This window comes from Mustela putorius, unplaced genomic scaffold (genome assembly GCF_011764305.1).
Source record: "Mustela putorius furo isolate JIRA1106 unplaced genomic scaffold, ASM1176430v1.1 tig00003846_pilon_pilon_pilon, whole genome shotgun sequence".
In the NCBI taxonomy this organism is placed as follows: domain Eukaryota; kingdom Metazoa; phylum Chordata; class Mammalia; order Carnivora; family Mustelidae; genus Mustela; species Mustela putorius.
The window spans coordinates 4,239,993-4,261,853 of NW_025421999.1; the positions used below are offsets into that span (position 1 = coordinate 4,239,993).

General features: G+C 35.6%; 1 protein-coding gene across 4 annotated transcripts in view; it reads right to left on the minus strand.

Annotated features, from left to right (window-relative positions):
* Positions 1–1,077: 1,077 nt before the first annotated feature.
* DECR1 (2,4-dienoyl-CoA reductase 1) overlaps positions 1,078–21,861 on the minus strand; it is a 39,483-nt gene continuing 18,699 nt past the window's right edge. For all 4 annotated transcript variants that reach the window (XM_004766980.3, XM_004766981.3, XM_045063141.1 and 1 more), the window contains exons 3-10: positions 21,112–21,169; positions 20,900–20,986; positions 19,777–19,924; positions 5,981–6,080; positions 4,385–4,457; positions 2,194–2,340; positions 1,640–1,702; positions 1,078–1,540 (exon numbers count right to left, since the gene is read on the minus strand). In XM_004766980.3, the coding sequence (XP_004767037.1) occupies positions 1,481–1,540; positions 1,640–1,702; positions 2,194–2,340; positions 4,385–4,457; positions 5,981–6,080; positions 19,777–19,924; positions 20,900–20,986; positions 21,112–21,169 (736 nt within the window). In that variant the 3' untranslated portion in view covers positions 1,078–1,480. The remainder of the gene's footprint in view (positions 1,541–1,639; positions 1,703–2,193; positions 2,341–4,384; positions 4,458–5,980; positions 6,081–19,776; positions 19,925–20,899; positions 20,987–21,111; positions 21,170–21,861) is intronic.

A 21,861-nucleotide genomic window follows, 5' to 3' on the forward strand; every position in this document is an offset into this window, starting at 1 on the left:
TTTTACATTTTACAGTGTTTTCACTTTTTTGCCTCCCTTATTCCTCATGAGAACCGCAGGAAGCAGATATTAAAATCCTGAATTTTATAAGGAGGAAAATAAAAAGCAATGAAACTCATACAAGCTCATTTATATACTTACTGGCATCTTTTTTTCCCCTACACTATAAGAGGTATTAATAATTTGAAAAAGAAGATGTAGGCAGACAAGAAGAAAATGAGGGTTAGCATTAAGGATAAAATGCAGAATGTGCCTGCACTGTGAGAGTGTGAAGAAAAGCTCAGTATGATTGAGAATGTCAAGGCCACTTATTCCAAATCTACAATGTTACCCATTTATGTACACAATTTAATGTAAATTATGTACACAATTAACTGTGAATGTGGTAAGTGTTTCCATGTGAGACTTACAGCATATATATTCAAACAGGAAAACTAGATTCCTTGACAGATGTATTCAGAGGAGCTAAGATGGAAGTTAGTTCTTTCTCTTGGTAATTTGAACAATGGAGACAGTTTACAGAGATCATGTTTATGAGTAACTCGTCTGAAAACAAAATAGACCTTTTTTTAATATAAGCTCAAAATTACAGCTATATACATTTGAGACTGTGGGTTTATTATTTGATTCTCAGGATGACAAATTAGTCAAACCACATATGAAACGAAATGAAATGACACACAAAAATATTTTATAAGCTTGTTCATCATTTCTACCTAGAGAAATCTAGTTTTCTTTTAAAGCTGAGATGGAATGTTATCTCCTAGGTGTCACTTTCTCTACATTTTGGAGACAGAATGCATTACTTCCTCCTCCATACTTTTACACTGCTAGAATAATATTTATCACACTGCATCCACAAATAATTATTTATAGGTCTCTCTACCCTTCTAGATAATGTTTCAAGAAGGCAAAGGCTGTAGATGGTTCATGTTGTATCCTCAGTGCCAAATAAAATGGCAGACTGTAAGACAGGTCCTGGAAAAAGTTTGTTTGAATTAATATTGAGCTATCTAAAGAAGATAATTCACAAGTCCAGTGAAAAGGAAATCTAATGGAAAGGCAGAGTCCAATAAATCAGAGTCCATTAAATTTATTGTATACCATCACTTTCTTTCTTTAAGGCCCCATCATCACAGGCATGGTTTAATACATAACTCAAATGCTACTTCGACCATTAAGATTCTCCTGATTTTTCCAGGCTATAATATTTGTTTCATTCACTGTACTTCCAAGCATTTTACCTCTACCATAGCCTTCTCTTACTTGCCTTTTTATTAATTATTAAAAAAAAATTCTGGAGGGAAAATATCCCATCTTACATATCTGTTAATGTACAATATCTACCTACCACTGGCCTGGCACATGATATACACTCAGTCCTGGTTTGTTGATTAACAATTTATTAGACTTGAAAATAATTCCAAGTATCATAAACTATAGCATTTCCCTTATAACCAAGATGAAGGCAAGAGTGGTCTTAGGAGCCTTTTGTCTTCCTGATGAGTCCTTCTATTCTGTCCCACTCCTCGTTGGTAACCTAATACAAACAGAAAAAGGCAATTTTATGTGGTTCTTGCATATTTTTAAAGCTTGGTATCTTAGCTGCTAATATATTATATTCACAAAATGGCATTACCTTCCTCAGACTGTTGAATTCCCCTGAAATAAATACTTCCTCTCCACCATCAAATCTAATGACCTGAAAAAAAATAACAAAAACTCTGAAACTAACTCCTTTTGAAAGTTTCTGAGTTAGCCATTTTCCCATCTTAACTGGATGTAACATCTCCTTGGCACTTTCAATCAAAACCCAAAGTCTGAAGACAAAAGTCATGATTAAACCCAATCTGATTTACTAATTTTAGAACCTCTTTCCCCCATCTCAACAATTTCAAATTCTACCCAATATTAAAGATCACCTTAAAGGCATATCTACCAGAGTAATTGGCATTTAATAAAACTAATTTATCAATGAACAAACTCCATAGGCTAAACACCTACATTAATATTTTAATATTATCTACAGCTAAATAAATATTTTCTTTTTTAACTTAATTTTATTTTTTCAGTGTTCCAAGATTCACTGTTTTTAAGTCACATTTATATTCAATATTGTCAGGAATGGTTCCACAATATGCCTTCCCACCCCAAATACACCACCCCAAAAAGTCAAGAGAAAACAATACTTACTGCCCCATTAATCCAAGAAGCATAATCACTGCAAAGGTAAGCAGCAAGATTTGCAAGTTCTTCCACAGTTCCTAGCCGACCACAAGGAATTCTAGCAATCATATCCTTCTCAAATGTTCCCATTGGGTCAAGACGACTAAAGGCACCCTTAGAAATTGAGAAAATAGTTTTGCTGCATTAAAAAGAATTTAAGAACTAGTTTAGACAAAATGGAATATTACGATGGGAGCCTGTTTATACCTCAGGCCTTGTAAACAACAAAGAATTTTGTCAAATTCTTCCAAAGTCTCTTCAGCTCAAAACAGGTCATTTTATCTAATACTGACCTATAAATATCACCAGAAAATATAACCTTTTTACCCCCATCTATAAAATGAGGAGAAAAACTGTTGTAAGCATCAAATGAGAAAATGTATATGAAAGTACTCTGAAATCTGTATAAGCTTAGTGTGGGGGATGCCATGGTACTGTGTTTGATTGAATAATCACAGAAGAGTGACTCAAGTGGGAAACCTTTAAAAGGAAATTCCTTTTCTTCATTCTTCTCAAAATAACTGGAAAGGAAGAAAACAAGTATGTAGGAATATTAAACTGAAGTAGCTCCTAGAGGGGAAAAAAAAAACCCTGTAACTAAATTTGCCAACCAATGTCTGGCTTCTACTAATGATGCAAAAGTGCAGACCAAGATGAAGTATGCATGGCAGTGATTTTTTTTAAAAAGAAGATTGAATTTCTCTGTATCAGTGCTTGGAAGTCTAGGTGACAGTTTTCTTCAATAAAACCGGTGAGAGACAGAGCAAAGTTGCTCTCAGGAGGCTCCTTGTGAGCCCTCCAGCCCTTTTGCCGTCCCTGGGCAGGTATAACCCAGCAGAGGCAAAGGGCAGCAACAGATCCCAATTCTGGCTCTGTAGGGATTGCTGTTGGAGTTTCTATACTCTGTTTTCTTTTCATCTCTTTAAAGCTACATACTTGTTCCTTGTGTACAACTGATACTTCTACTGCTACACTGTAAACTCCTTGATGGCAAATCCTCTATCACAAATGTTTGCTATCTTGCTCAGTACCTTTGCACATAGTAGTCACTCAAATATATTTTAAATAAATAAATAAAATGCAGGTGACCTTTCCTAGGGGTTGAGGTCCTAAAAAGAAGCTTCTGTGACTCCAGGTTTCTCTTCAAAGAGTGTTCAGCACAGGGCTGCCCTGAATTATGTGTTTTAATGTATGCTTTTGAGTTATTTTTCCATTAATTGTATTAGATTCTTTATTACTAGAGTGTCAAACATGATAATCAAGTTTCATTCACTCAACTAGTTCTCCTTTCTATTTTCTGCCCTTTGAATAACTAAATAAACTATGCAGCCATGTCTGTATTGACATTTAGTACCCAGAACTACCTATAATCCAAAATGTTCCTGAATACTGTTTTCTAATGTATTTATACAACCAGAACAAGCTATCATACTTCACGTAGGCCTTTGGAGCTACAGGTCAGTTGGGATTGTAAATTCTTGCTTTACACAGAAACAAAGAGTGAGAGTGAAGTTATCTGGGGCAATGTGAGAGAACACAGAACCTGTGGGCCTTCTGGCCGTAACTGTATTAGTAGTCATTGTGAGTCGCAATGAGTATCTGTAAGCATTTTTTATTACAGGAGAAATGCCTGTCATCAGAAAGATTTGTAATCAGAGAGACATGGGATTATATAACATACATAATGGAGTGTTTACACATGAAAGGCACAGACATGAGTCAAAGAAAATGCTACCTATAGAAAGACCAAGCCTCTATGATAACTTCCCAGAACATCTCTTAAAATAAAAATATACTTACACTTCCATGAACTAAATAAAGAGATGTCAATCAAAGTTAAGAGTCCATAAAATATGGTGAGGATTAAGAAATATAGGTTAATATCAGATTACTGAAGCAAATCAGATGAAATACCAAAATGGATGGCATAAAAGATCCCAGATTAAGATGTTGAAACAGTTCTTATCAAGAAGTTACACAGCTGTTGTATTCCTGCCCACCTCCTTATTTATATTGGATAATGGCAAACCCCTCTTCCCTACCACCATGGCTCCAAAGTCAGGCATCCCTGACAAGTCCTGCATACAACAATCAGAATATTCCTATCAATGTTTCATTCCTTAATCATACAGGAGATAATAGGCAAACTAAAACTTACTTTTGTTTTTATAGGCCCTGGTTGAATCACATTAAATCGCAGTCCATATTTACCCCATTCAGCTGCAAGAGACCTAAAATTTTAAAATATTTTAATATTCTAAAATATTATACTATATGTTAAAAATAATAATCCAGACTCATTGCATGTTTACTATATGCCAGAGACCACAACCCCAACAAGTAGGTACTATTATCATTCCTCGTGTTACAGACAAGGAAACTGAGGCATAGAGAGATTAAATCACTTGCTCTGAGTCATATGGCTAGTGAAAACCTCAAGCGGTCTGCCTCCAGGTTTGTGCCTTTAATCACTCCACTATAATATCTACCATTTGCATTTTAGTGTTCTTAATCACAATGCTGTACTACCTACTCCTTAGATTTAGAACTAAGTCCAATATCAAAATACATTATTAGAGCAAGTATCATAATTCAGCATAAAGAGGTGAGAGAATCATGACCCTCCGCCACACTTTCTGGAGTTCAGTGCAACATGTACTACTTATATATAGTACATTGAATTATAATGTTTGCAACATTATGAGTACTTTTAAGGAAGAGATGGATTACATAGTTATAAAATATTAACCACATCCATGTTTAATGAGGCTTTAATACAATTGCTGCACTACACTCAAAGGGAAATAGGAATCTAACAAAATCTTACTAAATGTCATGAAGCAAAACATAATAATAGCAAACATGGAAACTTGAAGCAATCTGTTTTAAAAGCCTACTTGATAGGTCTAACTTTCACTTTCTAAACTCGTTCTACGACTTTACAGTTATATGTACATCTCTGTGTATATATACTGAGTCTAGCTTTAAAAAATGACTTACGGTAATGACTTTTAAAAAATACAATGCAAATGAGGAAGATAAAATCGTTGAAAGGAAAGAGAGACAGAAAAAAGAAGGAACCAAGGAAGGAGAAAGGAATTGAAAAATGGGTAAGGAAAGATTAAAAAAAAAAACAAAAAGGAGCTAATACCTAAATGTTTTGTGGCATTCTATACAATCACAATAGGTTGGTCACAAATTTGCATCCACTCTTTCCAAGAAGCCCTAATCAATTATACACTTTGCAGAGCCCATAATGGAAAGGCAAGTTAATTTCTCAGGAAAAGCACAATTGTGCTTGATTAAAAAAAAAAAAATCAGAAAAGCATTTCTTTCAAGAAGACTTCTAAAATGAAAAATGTGTAATACAGCAACACAGTACGGTGTCCTTGCAATAGATACAAAGAGATAAGTCTTATGAAACTGTAAGATATCAGTTAATACATTCTGACAAGATCACTTCAAAGGCCAATTCAGCAAAACTCATTCGACAGGATAGGGGGGCAAGTGCTCCAACTACAATCTGCTAATCTATCTTAGCCCACCGGGTGAATTTTAGAGAATGGGTGGACTGCACCTCTTTCAGGCAAATCATACATCAAAACTGCTTCTGAGTGACGCTTTTGACAGAATTCATGACCATACCTCCCCTTGGCATGTGCTTGTAGTGCACCTGCTCCAAACTGCTAGGGAAGTAGCAACTTCGTGTCTTAACAGAATTACGAGCTGATGGGATTAACATAGTAGTACTCACTTGCTCATGGCTTCCACTCCTGCTTTGGCAGAAGCACTTGGTACTACAAAACCTGACCCACTTTCAGCATAGATGGTTGTAATAGAAAGAAATACTGCTCCTGAAATTTGAAAAGGATACAGTAATTAACAATACAGCTAAGTCATTTCACATCAAGAAAACATGATTTAAAAGACTGGGATCTGATTCAAGAGGACATAACAAAAATGCAGCATCTTTTAAACTTCAGTAGCCCTAAATTAATGACAAAGTAATCTAATGGAATTGCTACAACTTGCTAGTACTCTTGCTGTCATGCAAGATGACCCAGTCTGTGCTTACTGGAAATTCTATGGCAGGTGAGTCACGACGGTGACACGACGGTGACCCAAAACTCAGAGGCATGGCCGTATAACCCCCTGCATAATCAGCTGGATGGGCTTTCCATTAACTAAGCACCCACTTAAATAAGAATAAATCAGGGACACTTGGGTGGCTCAGTTGGTTAAGCATCTGCCTTCAGCTCAGATCATGATCCCAGGGTCCTGGGGTTGAGCCCCTTGTCAGTCTCCCTGTTCACCAGAAAGCGAGCTTCTCCCTCTCCCTCTGTTGCTCCCCTCACTTGTGTTCACTCACTCTAACAAATAAATAAATAAAAATCTTTTTAAAAAATAAGAGCAAATAGAATCAAAACTATATTAGCAAGGACTTGACTTCCAGTCATGAGGGACTTGCCCTCTCCCTGTAAATAGCAAGAAAACTGTATAAGATACATAATTACATGATACAACTATTTTCGGATACTGTATAGCAAGCAGGGAAATACAAGGACTCCTGAGAGAAGACAAATGAAATGAGCCCTAAGGTCACCCCAGATTTTTGCCTAAAGGTACTGTATGTGTGTGTGTATATATATATATGTGTGTGTATATATATATATATGTGTGAGTATATATATATATGTGTGTGTGTATATATATATACACACATACACAATATACTATACAATATACTATGGTGTATACTACAAATATACACATTATACACACACACACACACACTCACACACACGAACTGTACACTAAACAGGAGGAGAAATACAAGTAAAACATAGCATTCTCACTGAGTTGAGGAAACGGATTTCAGAGTTTGGGGAGACTGAGGAAGTCGGAATTTGTACGGAGAGTTCTCCCAAGGAGGGAAGGACACAGAGACAGAGTTCCAGAAATCTGCATAGTATCTCCTCGAGTCTTTGGCCAAAATCAAGTTATACATGTTTAGGGGGAGATTTCATTAGACCAGGCAAAGAACCGTCAGACAGCTGTACGCTAAGCAGTTCCTAGAGCTCACATGGACGGGCAGATAAGTGAGTTCTAGGCAGCTTCACTGAACATCTAGGATTTTCAGTGGAGAATTCAGAAAGGCCATGCCTTATTAGGAGAGCTAAATTAGCTCAAAAATAAAGGCTACTCTAGATGTACCCAAATAAAGCTAAAAATGAACACTGAAATGCTCGAGCTGATCTAATGACTTTTGTTGGACACCCTATTTTCCTATTTTACAGATGTTTGATCCTCAACCCAGAGCAGGGAAGTGACTTGGTCAAGGTCAGCAGCTGTCCAACTACTAAAAAGTAGACTCGATATTCAGGCCTAGATATCTTTATACTATTCTACCTCTGTTGGTTATGGGAACTAAAATTGTTTATTATTTTAGTTTTCATAGCTTGGATTGAAACTAGATTTTAGAACATTTGAGTCTTTTGAAACTGGACATAATCTTACATTCTATCTAATCTTACATTTAAATGAAGATTTTATTTTTAGGTAATCTCTACACCCAGTGTGGTGCTTGAACTTAATGGGGACATCAAGAGTCACATGCTCCACCGATTCTGCCTCTAGACTGTGACTTTTAGTGTTTCCTTGTTATTATTTTTTCCCATTTTGAAGTAATGAAGCCACTTGTAGCTTGCAATCTGGGATGACAGAGTTCGTTTCTCTTACGAAGGCCCCATCACCAGGGGTGGTGTGATCCCGCACATCCACAAGTCTCTCTGATTGGAAAGAAGGGCAGCAGAGACCCTTAGAGCATTGTTTTAACCCATCCCCTTCCTCCCTGTCATTGCATTGTAACTGGGACAGAAGAAATAATGGGGAGCGTGGAATTTTTGTAAGAGGCAGACAGAAAAGCATAGACAATTAGTGTGGGCATATAAAAGACACTTGTACATTCTTAGGCTCAACGTTTGATAAAGTACCTTTCCATGTGGCAGCACTTAATGTCAATTTGCTAGGTTTTGTATAAAACACAATCTGTGTGTTTTATACAAAAATGGAATTGATAAACCATTTTCTAACAACAACAACAAAAAAAATGACAAGCTATTGCTCCCTTTCTTCATTTACTTGACCTCAATAAATAACAGATTCATTTCTGCTTGTCTGCACTGGGAGGTTAGAAATCTGTCATTTCCAAACTTCTTCTATAAGAAGTTATTCTAGTTTAAAGAGTTGGCCTTGGGATACCTGGGTGGCTCAGTCAGTTAAGCGTCTGCCTGTGGCTCAGGTCATGATCCCAAGGTCGTGAGATCAAATCGTGCATCAGGCTCCTTGCTTAGTGGGGAGCCTTCTTCTCCCTCTGCCTGCTGCTCCCCCTGCTTGTGCTCTTTCTTTCTCCCTCTGACAAATAAATAAAATATTTAAAAAATAAAAACATTAAAAAATTAAAGAATTGGCCTTTCTGCAAAAAGAAAAATGTATCAATAACTAACCCTGGTAATCTGAAAATTTTTTATTTTCGAGTTTTTAGCACCACTGTTAATTTTTTTTTTTTTTTTAAGAATTACTCATTTATTTTAGAGAGTGTGCATGAGTGGGGCAGGGGCAGAAGCAGAGAGAGAGAAATGCTCAAGCAAACTCCACACTGAGCATGGAGCCCGACATGGGGCTTTGTCCCAGGATCATGACCAGAGCCAAAATCAAGAGTCAGTTAACCAGTTGAGACACACAGGCACTCCACCACTGTTCACTCTTTAGAGTCCAGCTGTATTGTTCTACTCTGCAGCATTAACCCAATTAGGATAGTACAGTAGAATTTTGCCTCCTCCTTACATTCAGGGGCAGCGCTATCTCATTCTAAGCAGTGGGCAACCCAGCTCTTCAAGGCTGAGAAAATAACACCTAAAGGGAGAAAGAGGAGGACAGTATCTTTCATCTTCAGTTTCTGAATTATATAAAATGATTTAATTCTTCCTCTCCCACACCTGAATAAAATTTGTTAAATCTGAATCAGAAGTTAGAGCACTTTCTACTGCAGCATTTGCTTTATGTAAGTAAGTATCACTTTTTAAAGTAGTTTTTATGGTTTTGCTCTAAGGGTGACGCAGTTAGCATCTGCTGTCAATGATCCTTAATTGTGTACATGGTTGTTCTCTATCCCTCCTTTTCCACAGAGTGATTTTGGAAGAAAAGTATTTTCAGAACTCTGAAAGAGGAAGAGTTTGATATACAAAAGGAGTTGCCATAATGATCAACCATTCTTATTTCTCATACTCTCAGAATGGCACTCCTGCCCCCCCTTTACCCCTCATGTTGGCCAGGATATGCTGAGTTTTGTTACTACTTTGGAAAATGCAGAGGGGAAGAGAGACTAACTATTTTTGGAGTAGGAATAAAATGTCTCTGAAAATTCTTCAAACGATTTTTATTATCTTTCAAACTTGTATCCTTGAAGTATGTATTCTTAAAGTATGTGTACTGCTTTATAAAATATATAGTTTCATCCTTTTGCAAATATTAAACTTGTAATGTTTTTTAGTGTAGCAGCTAAGTAAGAAATAGAAAATCATGATTTCTTGGCAGCTAAAGATTATTATTTTAAACTTTCATCTATTTCAATTTATTGAGAATCTATTGTGTCCCAAGCACTGTTGATTATTGTAAGTTTTGTGTCTTTTTTAATGTAGCTTTATACAGTGAGTTATTTTCAAAAGCAGTTTGGAAAACAAAAAATTTAAATATTTACTGTTACATTTACTGTTTCTGACAGCCATCATTCCATCTGAATATTTGAGTTTCTATTTAGTATCATTTTTATTTTGCCTGAAGAACGTTTTTCAATATTTCTTGTAGTACACATCTGCTGGCATTGAATTCTTGCAGCTTTTGTTTGTCAGAAAATACTTTTATTTTTGAGAATATTTTGCTGTGTACTGAACTCAGGGCTAATAGGTTTTTGTTTTTTTCCTCTTTCAGCACCTTCGAGTTATCATTTTATTGTTCTCTAGCAAACATTGTTTTCTGATGATGTCAGTGAATATTTTTATTAACTATTCTTTTTTTATATTGTTCTCTGTTTCCTCTGATTGCTATTAAGATTTTCTCTTTTGGATGCCTGGCTGGCTCAGCTGGTAGAATAGGTGATTTTTGATCTCAGGCTTGTAAGTTCAAGCCCTACTTTGGGTGTAGAGATTACTTAAAATAACATGTTGTTGAAAAAAGAAATTTTCTCTTTATCATTAGTTTTGAGTGACTGATTAGGATATGCCCTGGTATGGTTTTCTTTGTATTTATCCTGCTTAGGATTTGTTGAGCGCCCTGGATCTACATATTGTAGTTTTTGCCAAATAGGGAAAATTTTCAGTCTTTGTTTCTCCAACTGATATTTCTGCCCCTTCCATCTTTATATTATCTTCATAATACATCAAAGTAAGATATATATGGTTGCTACAAGAAATTTTAACAAATGAAGTTTAAATATTCCATCAAACTAAGCAAGATAACTCTAGCAAACAGTAATTTTTAAAAGGATACTAACACTACCCTAATAAAGTCCAACTGATGACCAGGAATGTTTTTAACATTCTTTAAATGTCCCCACTATTCTAAGAAAGGCATGGACACAATACACATAAAGATACTCATATGGTCCTACTCTACTTTAAAATCTAAACAGCACTTAACTTGCACTCATACTACTGAAAGATAGGAAAGCCATATTCTACTGCTCTACGATTCCTTCCTTGTCAAGCAAGGAGCACTGCTTCCATACTACTTGATTTTGTCAAAATGACTGGTCATCTTCTATTCTAGTAGTGAAGCTGACAGACAAAACTGAAAGAAGTATTAAATATGCCCTCAACTTCTCTTGTTTTTGTGGGTCTCAAAAATGTTTCATTTCATAAACAAAGCATCACCTTTGTGCTTAGTAATGAGTTAGGAATTCGTGGAGAGAGGACTGGAGACAGGGCTGAAAGGGTTTGCACATGGGATATGAGTTGTGTATCTTGCTGGGTGAAAGCATTTCCAATCTTGATGGATGCGACAAGAGTTACAACAGGGAGTAATAACAAATGTAGCATGTGTCTTTTGAAATACAAAGGTGTCCGTAACGGCCTTTGAAAGGGCTTCTTTCATTGAGTTGCGCAACTACAGCTGGGCATGAAGATTCTGTGCGGCTTAGAGAGAAACAGCCAAACATGGGGTGGTTATGGAAGGGATGAGACTGGACAAGCTGAGGGCACCGGATGATGGAGAGGGAAGGAAAAGGAACTGGCCAAGGACAGTATCAATGGATTAGAAATTAAAATATTTTAAAATGTATTTCTGTGTTTACAGTTCATACACTAGTCTAAGACAGGAAGATCATTAAAAACCTTGGGTTTTCTGATAATTTATTAAAACTTAGCATATGAAACACATAAAATATTTTACTTAGTTCATGTATTTACTATTTCTCCTATCTATTGACCAAAAGGATGCTCTCTCTTCTTATTCTTTCTTCAGTTAGTGAATTGGTTCAATTTATTCTTCCTCTACACAAGGCTGCTGGTAAGATTACCTCAGGAATACTTCCAATGACATCCATCTAACCACAATTTCCTTTGGACACATTTCTTAAGTTACTTTCCTCTTTCCCCTCATTTTATGTGATTAATCTGCCTAAACAGTGACCTTTCACTCCCTCCCTTTCCCCCATAAAGGCTTCACATGGTTCAAGCTGTCCTGGACTGCTTCTGACTATTCCCACTGCTTAGACACCCACCAAATTCTTCATATTATTTAGGCTAGCATATGTTTATTCACATGCATGAAGAAGCACATGTGCATTGGCAAGGCAATTTATATTTTTCATGAAGCTTTTATAGCTATCAGTTTGTTTTATTACTAAACCTTTGAGAAGTAATTAATTATACAATCTGTTTTACAGATGAGAAAGCTGAGTAAAGGTAAAAATATCATGACTCCCTAAGTGTCTAAGTATCAGAGTAAACTAGATGACTATGACTTAAACTGAACTACAGTTCTTCTTTTTTCTCACTAGACTTTAAAAATGCCAATTGTAGGGGCACCCACCTGGGTGACTCACTTAGTTAAGCATCTGACTCTCAATGTTGGCTCGGGTCATTACCTCAGGGTCCTGAGACTGACTGAGCCCTATGTAGGGCTCCTTGCTGAGCATGATTCTCTCTCTCCCTCTCCTTCCACCTGCACTTTCCCCACCCCCCACAGCTTGTGTGCTCTATCTCTTTAAAAAAAAAAAAAGTCAATTGTCAATTCTGACAATGATAGTTGATGCTTAGTAGGTATTTAACAAACCACAGTTTCTTAACTGTAGAACTGAGAATTTAAAACATCTACCTCATATATTAAAAAAAGACTAACTCTGAGCCACCTGTAACTATACAGGAATAAGGTAAGTCATATCTTAGAGTATTTGCAAACATTAAGTGAGTTGATAAATCTTTAGCATTTAGAACAAAACCCAATACAGAATAAATAAGCATTCAATAAATGTTCGGTATTTTAAAAAAGGAAGGAAAGATAGAAGGAGGAAAGGAAAGGAGAAAGAGAAAGGAAGAAAATTAAAACATTTCCTTATAAATAATGTTTTGTTTTTTGCTTGTTCAGTATTCTAACACCTGTTCAGTCATCTATCTTTATTTAATAATTATAGAAGTTGCAGTAATGACTACAGAATACTGATATGATCTCATGTGGGAGGAATTCTCGCTTCTTGGTATGAAGTAATCCACGTGTTACCTAAGCTAGTCCAAAATCAAGTATAACATCTGGGTAGTATATCCTATAATAAAATTTAATAAAAATTTGTTTTATTGAGATAGAATACAAACATGTTTTTTAAAGACAACCATGGATAGGTGGCCAATATTTTCACTTGGATGTCAAGTCATTTAAGATTCTGAAAAACAGCCAAATAGGACGTATATCATGCCATGTTGAACGCTCTTCTAATATGTTTTCGACAGAGGCCTAAGAGATGGTTTGGGGTGTAGGTTAAACATAGTATCAATTTCAAAAGGTAGGGCTGTAGCCAGCACATCATATCACCTGTTCACAAAAAAACAGAGCTGAGAATGCCAGAGCAGGTAGGGAGGAGGAAGCAACATCTGCATATAAATTCACCTCAAATATGTGGCTCATCCCCAAACTGAACCAGCACGGTCACAGCTCTAAGAAACGCAATTAAGAGTACTATCTGGAAGCTGAAAAAGTGAGCCTTACGAAAATTTTAGCAAAACAAAATCTAGCAATATACAAATAGACAATATATCATAACTAAGCAAGATTTTTATTCATAATGCAATGTTGGTTTGAAATCAAAAATTAATCAATGGAATTTACCATACTACCGGGTTTTTAAAAATCGGCATCTCAATAAAGATAGAAGATTTGACCAATTTAATGCCTATTCATAATTTTTTTTTAAATTTTCAGTAAACGAGATACAGAAGCAAATTTCCACAACTGATAAAGAGCATTTATGAAAACCTACAGGTAAACTCTTAATTAATGATGACTAAATGAGTGCTTTGCTTTTGCTATCAAGAGGAAACATTTGCTTTCACCACTCCTATTCAACATTGTCCTATTTAACACTGGAAGTCCCAGATGGTAACTTAAGGCAAGAAAAGGAAATACAGATTAGAAAAGGAAGACAGAAAAATTGTCTTTTTTCACAAACAATTATCGAATATAGAAAATCCTAAAGAGTCTACTGAAAAAGGTATAAAAACTATTAAGTAATTTCAGCAAGCTCACAAAAAAAATAGGCTAATATACAAAAACAAACCCATTGTGTCTCTAAATACTAGAAGTAAAAAATTTAAAAAATGAGAATATCATTTAAAATAGCACCAAAAATATACAATTATTTGGCAGAAATTTAACAAAATTTATTTAAGACCTTGCACACTAAAAATAGCAAAACATTGCTGACAGAAGTTAAAGACCTAAACAAATGGAAAGACACTGCATGCTGAAGGACTGAAAGATAATATTGTCAAAATGTGACTTCTCCCCAATATAATCTATAGATTTACCACAACCCTCTTCAAAATTTCAGTAGACTCTCTTGTAAAAATTATTGAATTCTAAATTTATAATGAAAATGCTATAAACAGGGGTGCCTGGGTGGCTCAGTCATTAAGCATCTTCCTTCGGCTCAGGTCGTGACTCACAATACCTGATGTCAAGCTAACATAAAGCTAAAGTAAGCTATATAGGATAGATGTATGTATTACAAAGCTAGGTCATCAAATAATGATAGATGTATCAGTTAAACAGAATAGAGAGCTCAGAAATTGACCTACGTTTATATCACCAACTGATTTTCCATGAAAGGACCAAAGTATTTTACTGAGGAAAGGATGGGCAGTTGGAGGCAAAAAAATCACCTACACTGTTATCTCAGACCAAATGCAAACATTAAATCCAAATGGATAACCTAAATGTAACAATGAAAACTATAAAAGTTCCAGAAGAAAACAACAGAGAAATTAATTATTACTTTGGGTTAAGGAAAGATCTCTTAGGATTCAAAAAGCATGAGTCATAAAAAAATAATTTCATTAAGTTGAACAACATCAAAATTAAAAATGTTTCATCTTCAGAAGACATTGTTAAGAACATGAAAGACAAATCATAGACTGAGAAAAGGTATTTGCAAAACATGTTTCTGATAAAAGATTTATATTCAGAATATGGAAAATAACTTTTTGATCCAATACCAAGAAGACAAACAACCTAACAAGAAAATGGACAAAAGATTAGAACAGACACTTCAAAGAATTTATACAACTGATGAATAATCACATAAAAAGATGCTCAACTTCATTAGTTACTAGGGAAACATAAGGGGATATTACAAATGAGGGACCACTACACAAACTAAGGAAGGCCAAAATGTAATAGAACCAATCCGGTGTGGGCTAGAATATGGCACAAATGCATCTTACAAATTGCTGTTGGGAATGCAAACTCCTAGAGCCAATCTGGAAAACAGTTGGGTAGATTTGTCAAAATGCAGTTTCTTCTACTCACTAAAAGACAGTGATAAGGAAATGAAAAGACAAGCAGCAGATTGGGAGAAAATATTCTAAATACATGCTATATCTGACAAAATATACAGTCCAGACTAAACAAATAATTTCTAAAAATTAGTAATAAAAAAGACAAACAACCAGATAAAAATGGATTAAAAACTAAGATAGTGGGGATGCCTGAGTAACTCAGTTGGTTAAGCATGCGACTTTTTTTTTTTAAGATTTTATTTATTTATTTGACAGACAGAGATCACAAGTAGGCAGAGAGGCAGGCAGAGAGAGGAGGAAGCAGGCTCCCTGCTGAGCAGAGAGCCCAATGTGGGGCTCAATCCCAGAACTCTGGGATCATGACCTGAGCTGAAGGCAGAGGCTTTAACCCACTGAGCCATCCAGGCACCCCAAGCATCCAACTCTTGATTTTGCCTCAAGTCATGGTCTCAGGGTCATGAGATTGAGCCCCTTGTTGGCTCCACACTCAGCATGGAGTCTGCTTAATATTCTCTCTCCTTCTGCCTTGCCCTGCCCCTTTCTCATGCTTTCTCTCTCTCAAAAAATAATAATATTAGTTGTTGTTGTTATTATTATATATTTATAAAAATATATACATATATATGTATATATAGTGAGGAATAAGTAGAAGATAGCAAGAGGGAACCTTTGGTGGCAGTGGAAATGTTCTATGTCTTGGTTGGGGCAATAGTTACCTAAATGTGTAAGTTTAGCAAAACTTTGATCTGAATATATAAAATTTGTGGATCTCACTATATATAAATTTTATCTCAATTTTAGCAAACTAAAATTAATACATTCAAGTTATGTTATGCATTGATTTACTCTTTTCTTTAAGAAGCTTATAATAATCTTGATTTCATACTGTTTGCATCCTGGTATATGAAAGTACTTTGTAAATTAAAAAGTACCATAGTGGTATAAAGTATTATTAGTGCTACCTCAATAAAGTATTTTTATTAATTATTTTTATTAACATATAATGTATTATTTGCCCCAGGGGTACAGGTCTGTGAATCGTCAGGCTTACACACTTCAAAGCACCCACCATATCACATACCCTCCCCAATGCCCATAACCCATCCACCTTCACCATAACCCCCCTCTCCCCAGTGACCCTCAGTTTGTTTTGTGAGATTAAGAGTTTCTTATGGTTTATCTCCCTCCCAATCCCATCTTGTTTCATTTTTTCCTTCCCTACCCCTCAAACCTCCCACTCCATCTCTCAAATTCCTCCTATCAGGGAGATCGTATGATATTTGTCTGATAAAGTATTTCTTATATGTCCTGGGGCACCTGGATGCCTCATTCAGTTAGGCATCTGACTTTTGATTTCAGCTTGGACCGTGATCCTGGGATTGAACCACAAGTCATGTTCCATGCTCCATAGGGAGTCTGCCTGACATTCTCTCCCTTCTTCTTCCTCTTCCCCTCCCCACCCATGCTCTCTCTCTCTCTTTCTCTAAAATAATAAATAAATAAATCTTTAAAAAAAAAAAAACTTACATGTCCTAAAATCATCTCTTGAGAGTTTTAAGAGGTATCTATTGTTTCTAGTGTTCTAGGGTTTGATGGAAAAATTTAGTATTTATCCTATCTTTGTGGCTAGATTTAAATAAAACCCCATATTAGTCTCTCTTTTGATCTCTTCTCAATGCAAGTTCTCTGATTCTTCAATAAAATTAGGTCTTCTTTTTCATACTATTCACTAATTTTTACATTGATACAAGACATCCTAGAGATGAACGGACCTCTGCATAATATTTTCAATATCCTTCCCAATAAGGATCAGCCACATATTTATTGACTTTTGCGATTATAAAAGCACATTGGGCTAATGTCTTTAAGAGTTTCCTAAATCTTTAATTTGTTCATAATTACTAATTTTTATCAATGCTACTTAAAACATAGTTTAATAATGTCCTTCTAATTCTTAGCTTCTCTAGCTATGGCCACTGTTCTCTTCATCCTCAATCATCTGCTATCCCCTCTCTGAGTGTATGTCATCAACAACTCCTGCAAGCAAATGTCTATCTTTCGGTTGTGGGTACCCTTATCTTCTGTATTCTGACTTCCCTCGATATCTTACCTTGACTGATTTCTTAAACTCCAGACCACCAAACATACTTCTGACCACAGATTACCACAGATTACCTGCCCCCTGAACTGACTTCTTTGACCTACTTCAGAGATCATTAGCACCTGAATTTCTTAACTCTTGCTCTAATACCAGAACAGACCCTGTGCACTATACTCTCCAGAGCCCAGTGGCATAAGTCCTTCAAACCCTGTCAGGTTATGGCATCAATAACTGACAGGAATCTTGGAAGAATAAAAACTGGCTTCCATTTTTTAAAAAGTCTTAGCTAATATATTTTTAATGAAGCCCATAGAATTTTAATCCAATGTGATGAATAAAAATAGATCATATTCTGTTAAAATGAAAGACAATAATGAGAAAAGGAAGAGTCAGACAGAAATCAAGAGTCAGCAGAAGGAATAGAAAGAGAATGAGGCAGAGGAACACAAAGAGGAGAAGGACCAAGCAAAATAGGGAATCAAGAGTGAAGAGCTGACAGAGAGAGACAGAGAAAGAAATAGAGAAATAAGTAACAGATAAGGAGAAAGAAAATCAGACAGTAACAGGCAGAGAGAGAAGAAAAACAGAGTCAGGGAACCTTGGACAAAAAGGAAGAGAGAAGAGCCCATTCTTCTCTCTCTTCCCAATCATCCATCTCTTCTGGAAAACAACAACAACAAAAACCAACCACAAACAAATAAGCAAAAACTCACAAAATTACAAACAAACAAACAAAAAATCATGGAAACTCCAAATGGAATCGATATTCACTTTGCTGTAGGGGGAATGAGTGACCTGGGACTTCGATTTCAATGAGTGCATGGAGAAAGAATGGAAGTTCTACAGACTCCAAAACATCTAGCACCTCTCTAATAGCCTTCTGTCTGTTCTATATCCTTTTTCCAGTTGGCTTCAGAATTATCCACACAGTAAAGAAGAAGAAATTGATAGGGCACCTGCGTAGCTCACTCAGTTAAGCCTCTTCCTTCAGCTCAGGTCATGATCTCAGGGTCCTAGGATCAGGTCCTGCATTGGGCTCCCAGCTCAGTGAAAAATCTGCTTCTCCCTTTCCCTCTGTCTGCTGCTCCCCTTGCTTGTGCTCTCTCTCTAATAAATAAATAAAATCTTTTTTAAAAACTAAAAAAAAGAGAAGAAATTGAATCTAATGAGGCAAAAACTTCTGAACCAGAGGACAGAAACTGGCCAGCTCCATGCCTTCTCTTCTCCCCTGAAAACCCAAAGGACATCCTTCAAGGAAAACAAGGACTCTTCCTTCTTTTCCTAGCTCAGAATACTTTCCACCCTGAGAAATAACCCTATCTTTTAAGTCCAAACCCTTCCCACTTGTTCAGGGACAGAGTTTCATTCACCTCTATCATTTGGGCATACAGCACAGGACCTGCTACACAAAAGTTATAAGTAAGTGTCCCTTAAATGAACAAATATACACTAATTCTAGACATATAAAGAAATACACACAAACATATATGTTTACACACAAACATATGTATATATGTATATTTGCTGCTTATATTATATGAACTTTTATAAGGTTTGTACACAATACTAAATAAAAATGTTCTAGTAATTTCCCTCTAGATCTACTCTCAGCAGTGTTCTGAACCACACTGATGTCATCATCATCCAAACTATTCACTCAGCATAAGCTCTCTCATCTAATCAGAAAGGCCTGCTGATTTTATCTGCTAAGTGTCTCCTAATTTATCCCTCCCATAATGCAGCTACATGCCAAAAGAAAAGTTGGAATGGTCTCCCTACTCTATTCTATCCCCACATTTTTGCCAGTATCCTTTTTAATCAAGTCACATTCTTCATGAAACACCTTCAAGAGAAATCCATAAGGAAATAACTCCCCATTTCCTTCAGAATTAAAATCCAACTTTCTACTTTGGTGTTGGGAACATTCCCAATTACACCCAACCCACCTACCAAGAGTCATTTCCTACCATTCTCCCTCTGCATCTCTAACCACATCAAATTTGTCAACGATCCCTAACCCCTCGTTTTTCTCTTTCCATGGACATTTACATTTAGTCCCCACCCTCCTTCCACCCCCACTTCTCCACATCTAGATATGGGAAAACTCAGCTCAAATTGCATTTTGTTCCTCAACCTTATACTCATGCTTAGGGAGAATTAGTCATTCCTGTCCCTTGGTTTCCAATATACATGAAATAAGTATTTATTATAGCTCATATCATAGCATGTGGTAATTATTTAAGTAATTTCTTCTCCATTAGACCATGAGCTGTACAGCTATCGACACTGCCTTATTGATGTTTGAAAATATCCCAGGACTTATCACACAGAACCTGTGTGTAGTAGGAACCTGAAAAATACATGAAAAATTAATAAACATACCTTTCTGTGCTTTAATTAGTTGTTTTCCAATTTCTAGTGTCACATAGGCAGTACCATTTAGAACTATGTCAGTTATGGTCTTCCAAGCATTAGGAGAGAGTCTTTCGGTGGGAGAAATAAAATTCCCTGCCGCATTGTTTATCACAATCTAATAAATGAATAAGGCAAGTGACACAAATTTTTAGATAAGGAATAACATTTTCCCTGAAGAGTTTTTACTTCTGAAACTTATTATTCCAAATAATACAATAAAGCTAAAGCTGATAGTCTGCTATAAAATAATACCACCAGATTTGGTTTGGTTTTACTTTTTTTGAGCCTGTGAAAATCTCCTGTGTTATTTACCAAATTTCAGAATCCTAATCCCTGTCAATAGCAGGGTAAAATCTATCATTATGAAAACAAATACAGATAAGCATATCTACCATCTGTCTATACTGTATTTCAAGGAATCTCAAAATGTCGTTCAATTTCTGGTGATATTTTGGCTTAATTTACCCAATGAAATTCTTGGTTGATAACATGTTTCTTCACTATAATTCAATAAAGATTCTACCTAGTTCTATTAGCAGATTAATATTATTGGTCTGTCTGAAAATACCTTTAACTTAGAACAGTGCTCTGAGACTACCAGAGGAAATGACTTCTTTCTGATACATGAACCAAAAAACAGCAAAATACCCATGCACATTTTGAGTCTTAAAAAGAAAAATTTGGAGTATCTTGTAGATTTCTTTACTTGAATCATTCTCCTCTACTGATAGAGATAATCAAAAGTTATTAGGAAAGGCAAAGAGCATGAATCATTTAAACTAAATATTGTGCTCTTGGATAACTGCTCTTCTTATTTCATGATCTTATTAAAGAAAGTGAAATCAAGTTTGACTGCAAACGCATTTTTAAAGTATTTCCGAAAGGCAATGGTGTAGCAGTTCACCTAATCTGTTCCCTGCTCTGACCAGAGCTGGATCTTTCCTAGGGACAGAAAATAGGTGCTTCTCAACACAGCATTTGCTCACATCAGTATTTTATTTCCTTAGTGCATCCTCAGCACATCTTGGTGGGTGTCATCAATGTCAAAGGCCCCATCAATGGTCAAAGGCCTCATCACCATTACACTTACATCAGGATATCCTGCAACTTTGATCAATTCCGATACAGTGTTTTGCACCATTTCAGGATTCCTCACATCACACTGAAGCGCATGAACCTGAAAAATATCAGAGAGAAAAAGGAATCCTCAATTTTTTAGACTTCTTAAACCAAAAACATGAATAAGTTACTTAAGCATGTTTTAATTCCTAAATCTAAATTAAATAACTCTTTTTAATATACCTTATTTCCAGTTTGAGAAGAAATTTCTTCTGCAGTCTCTTTTAAAACATCAATCTTCCTAGAAATAAATACATGGTACTTCACATGAGTTCTGAAATGACTTCATATTATTTTTTCTTTTTAATTCCATAAATTAAAAAACAAAGAGCATCTATAGCTTAAACAGAGGCAATCCTGACAAAATACAAAAGCTGTATCTACAAACAAATCAGTTTGAATGAATTCATTTTCTACAAGTTAAATTAGTACAATTTTTGCATATCTAATACTCAATTACTGAATTATTTACTTTTAAACTAGTTGTTTTATATCTACACACATATTTAAACTTATTTCTGTAATACAAAAATACTGATTCAAAGGGGTACATGCACCCTGATGTTTATAGCAGCATTATCAACAATAGCCAAATTATAGAAAGAGCCCAAATGTCCATCAACTGATGATAAAGAAAATGCAGTGTGTGTATACACAAATACACACACACACATATATTTATATGGATAAAGAATGGATAGATATACATATAGATAGATAGATATCTATATACATATATGAATGGATAAAGGAGTGTCTTAATGGAATATTACTCAGCCATCAAAAAAGAATTAAATCTTACCATTTGCAGCAGTGTGGATGGAGCTAGAGAGTATTATGCTAAGGGAAGTAAGTCAGTCAAAGAAAGACAAATACCATATGAATTCACTCATGTTGAATTTAAGCATCAAAACAGATGAATATAGGGGAGGG